Source organism: Lactuca sativa, chromosome 3 (assembly GCF_002870075.4).
Source record: "Lactuca sativa cultivar Salinas chromosome 3, Lsat_Salinas_v11, whole genome shotgun sequence".
Taxonomy (NCBI): domain Eukaryota; kingdom Viridiplantae; phylum Streptophyta; class Magnoliopsida; order Asterales; family Asteraceae; genus Lactuca; species Lactuca sativa.
Genome location: NC_056625.2, coordinates 73,664,854 through 73,668,218, shown reverse-complemented (window position 1 = coordinate 73,668,218; position 3,365 = coordinate 73,664,854). Strand labels below are relative to the sequence as shown.

At 30.1% G+C, this 3,365-nt stretch overlaps 1 protein-coding gene across 1 annotated transcript; it reads left to right on the top strand.

The window, feature by feature from the left end:
* Positions 1-795: 795 nt before the first annotated feature.
* LOC111879116 (uncharacterized) lies at positions 796-2,701 on the top strand. The gene is made up of 4 exons (XM_023875592.3): positions 796-1,017; positions 1,116-1,188; positions 1,775-1,917; positions 2,040-2,701. The coding sequence occupies exons 3-4, from the start codon at positions 1,780-1,782 to the stop codon at positions 2,394-2,396; spliced, it is 495 nt and encodes a 164-aa protein (XP_023731360.1). The 5' UTR covers positions 796-1,017; positions 1,116-1,188; positions 1,775-1,779; the 3' UTR covers positions 2,397-2,701.
* Positions 2,702-3,365: the final 664 nt, after the last annotated feature.

The following is a 3,365-nucleotide window of genomic DNA, read 5'->3' as shown; positions in this document are numbered from 1 at the left end:
AATCAAAAGGTCAAACCATTGGTTATTAAAATAGTTTTGAAAAATTAACATTCTTTAACATGATATTAACATGATACTATTGTTGAGCTGTTTGAACTGTTGAAAGAAGAAATTAATAACAGTTAAGGCTAAAAATCAAAATCTACCATCGATGAGGGTAAAACGTAAAAGGAGGAAAAAAAATTATAGGGTTTTTGGTCATTTACAGTTCACAAAACAGTACAAGAATGTGAATATTCTCGATTTACTGTTGGGTAAGATGATTGGGTCAACCAATAAATGGGTAAAGATATAACATAATCAGATTAAAATTTGGCAATTTTCATGGTGATGTAAGATTTTCATAGGTAGATCCTAGGATCTTACAATCTTATGATCAAGATCCCGATCTCGACGACCTTTGTTTAAATACTTAACAATTATAAAATCGATAGTTGTTTTTATAGGAACATACTTTCTTACTTTAATCTTTTATAATAACGTACACTTTTATAATAATGCACTTCTTTTTTTTCATTTTTATATCGTTGAGCTTTCATTTTTTGTATTTTTTTGGTTAACCAATAACCAAAATTATTAAATGAATAAAACTATTAACTATAACCAATACTAGCCGTCACAAATGGCTACAAAAACACATTAACCAATTGTAATGATTTTGGTTTGGTTTTGATCAAGAACCAAACCATCTATATATACCAAAAGAATAGAAAATGAATCAAAAAAAAAAAAAAAGAGTAAGAGGGTAATCCAGGTATTTCACTCTTATATGAATCAGGGGAAATACATGTGTGCGTGTTATTGTTGGCGTGAGAATTGAGGAAAGAAACACATAAAGTGATTAGAAGTATGTGCGAGTGTTCTGGTGTGTGCGTCGATGGCATATCAGAAGGATCGTGATTAACAGAGAGCCACAAGGAGATCCCAAACATCAGTGATGGTTTATGGCTTTTGGTCGACTGATGCTTAGAACAACCTGGAAACTCTCAATGTTACCTAATTGACAAGAAATTGAAGGTAATCTTTTAAACCCTAAGTAGACACTAAAGAAATTGTTTGGGATTATGTGATGCATGATCAAATTGGTGATGGTTTATGGCTTTTGCTGGTAGCAGACTTTGTATGACCAGAAATCAACAGAAGCATCCCCGAACATCCTTATTTCAGATTTGACACAAGCATTAGAAGGTATTCAATCAACCTAAGTTGAAATTAATACTTGGAACACATGAAATTGCTTAGGGTGCTTTGGATTATATTATAAATTTATATGTATTTATGAGTTTTGCTTGGTAATCAACTGAAATTTTGAAAGAACAAAGAATGCAGATTGATGCTTGAAGTTTTGAACAAGTTTGACTTTTTATGAGTCAAATAACTAGTTTGAAATTGAAATTTGAAGATTTATGGAGAAATTGACAATCTAATTGTATTCTTAGAACATGTTATGCAATAGATGAAGTAATTTGGTTATTTACTAGTTGATTCATAATGCAAATTTGGAATGGAAGATGAAATTAGTAAATAGATTAAAAAGATGAAAGCTTGTTTATCGGAATGTAAGTAGGGAAGTATTGGTTTCCAAATAATGACATAAGTGGTCATTTTTTTTAACATGAAAATATAAGTTAGGGAAATGACCCTAAACTTCAATACAATGATGTCTTATGATGAAATTATCCAAAAGATAAATAAATTGAATACATTTTCAGATCATCAATATTGTTATCATGACTTAAACATTTTAACAAAAAAAGTTTGTTGAAATGTGTAGAAAAAATGGATGACGAAATGGTTACACTGCATAATGTAATGCCGGTGGATCTTGCAATAAAAAGAGAAATGGAATATCGACATAAAATGGAGGCCTTAAAAAACCAGCCACTCAATAACTTAAATCCTTTGCTACCTTCCCAAGTGAGACCTTATGAACCTAATTTTTTTAAATTTTTGATCGTTTCACATTTATATACAAAAGCAGATGAGACTGTGTCTAGCTGACGTGGGACATTAACATGTACAAATAAATACACATATAGGTTCATCCCACAAGTCGAACAACATTAAAGAGAAAAGAGCCATCTTCAAGTGGAATAAAACTAAAAAAACAGGCAACCGGGCTTGTTTGCAAGATTTGTGAGATAACATTTTGTACAGTTGGTCAAATGAAGGATCATTCAAATAGTTTGAAGCACAAACACATTGTACAACAGTTGAAGAAAAGGGGACAAAATGTTAGCACTCCATTTTTATGTGAGCTTTGTAACTCATCTTGCTCTAGTGGTATTGTAATGGCGGTTCATCTTAAGGGTACAAAGCATGCTGCTGTTCTTCAGGAGGTTGAGAAAGCTAAAAGGGCTAGACCCAAAGAGGGATTCTCTTCAAGAAGGTATTGAATGTTTGATGTATTGAACAAGAGTAGACTGTTATATATATATATATATATATATATATATATATATATATATATATATATATATATATATATATATATATATATATATATATATATATATATTCGTTATGATGTATGGAAGAATGAGGGTGAATGGTATCGACTGTTTGTAACTTATTTATATCGCAATTAAAGAATATGTGAGGAAGATGACTTTGATCTTAGAGGATTGTAATTTTGGTGATGAGAGCCTAGTTGAGAAGTAAAATTTATACAGGAGGTTCAAATCCTGGCACACTCAAAATATTACCAGTGTTCCACGACTGACCTTTCATGTGGGCCTTGAGATTGGTTGATGTGGGCCGATCAGATGGTTTTGATTTTTTTTTTTGGTTGGTAAAATCAACCTGTCCCAAGCTCTTCCCCACCATCTTTAGTAACATCATTTTTTTGAACTAAAAAGTATATTTCAGTTATATTTTCTTTATAGCTTATTTATATTTTAAAAAATACCCCTTCTATTTAGTAGTTTTCTATAAATTCTGTTACAATAACATTAGAAATTACATTTAAGCAAATATAATCCAACAAATAATTCATGTATAATAATTCTGAATTAGTTTTTATATTATTAAAACAAGCATTTTATTAAATGAGAAAATCACATTTATAGCACATTTCAACAATGTTCAAAACAATATTTTACATTTAAAGTATACATTTGATGATAAGATATAATTGTAATTATTTTTATTGTTGCTTGGGTGTTTTTATATAACTTATAAATATAAATATAGGGTCAAAATCAAACGAGGACATAAAAAAAAAACTAAGAACCTAAAATCATTTTTCCGAGACAAAACTGCGTTTTTGGTCCCTGTGGTTATCCAAAAATTGTGGATAAGGTCCAAAATGTTTTCAAGTTGCATGGTTGGTCCAAAATATGAAATTTCTTGTGGTTTTAGTCCTT

What these genes read in the sequence shown, in the direction of transcription:
- LOC111879116 (XM_023875592.3), top strand. Translation starts at nt 1,780, where the DNA reads ATGGATGACGAAATGGTTACACTGCATAATGTAATGCCGGTGGATCTT. An exon ending in ATCCTTTGCTACCTTCCCAA is followed by an intron (nt 1,918 to 2,039) that starts GTGAGACCTTAT and finishes ATACACATATAG; the next exon opens with GTTCATCCCACAAGTCGAAC.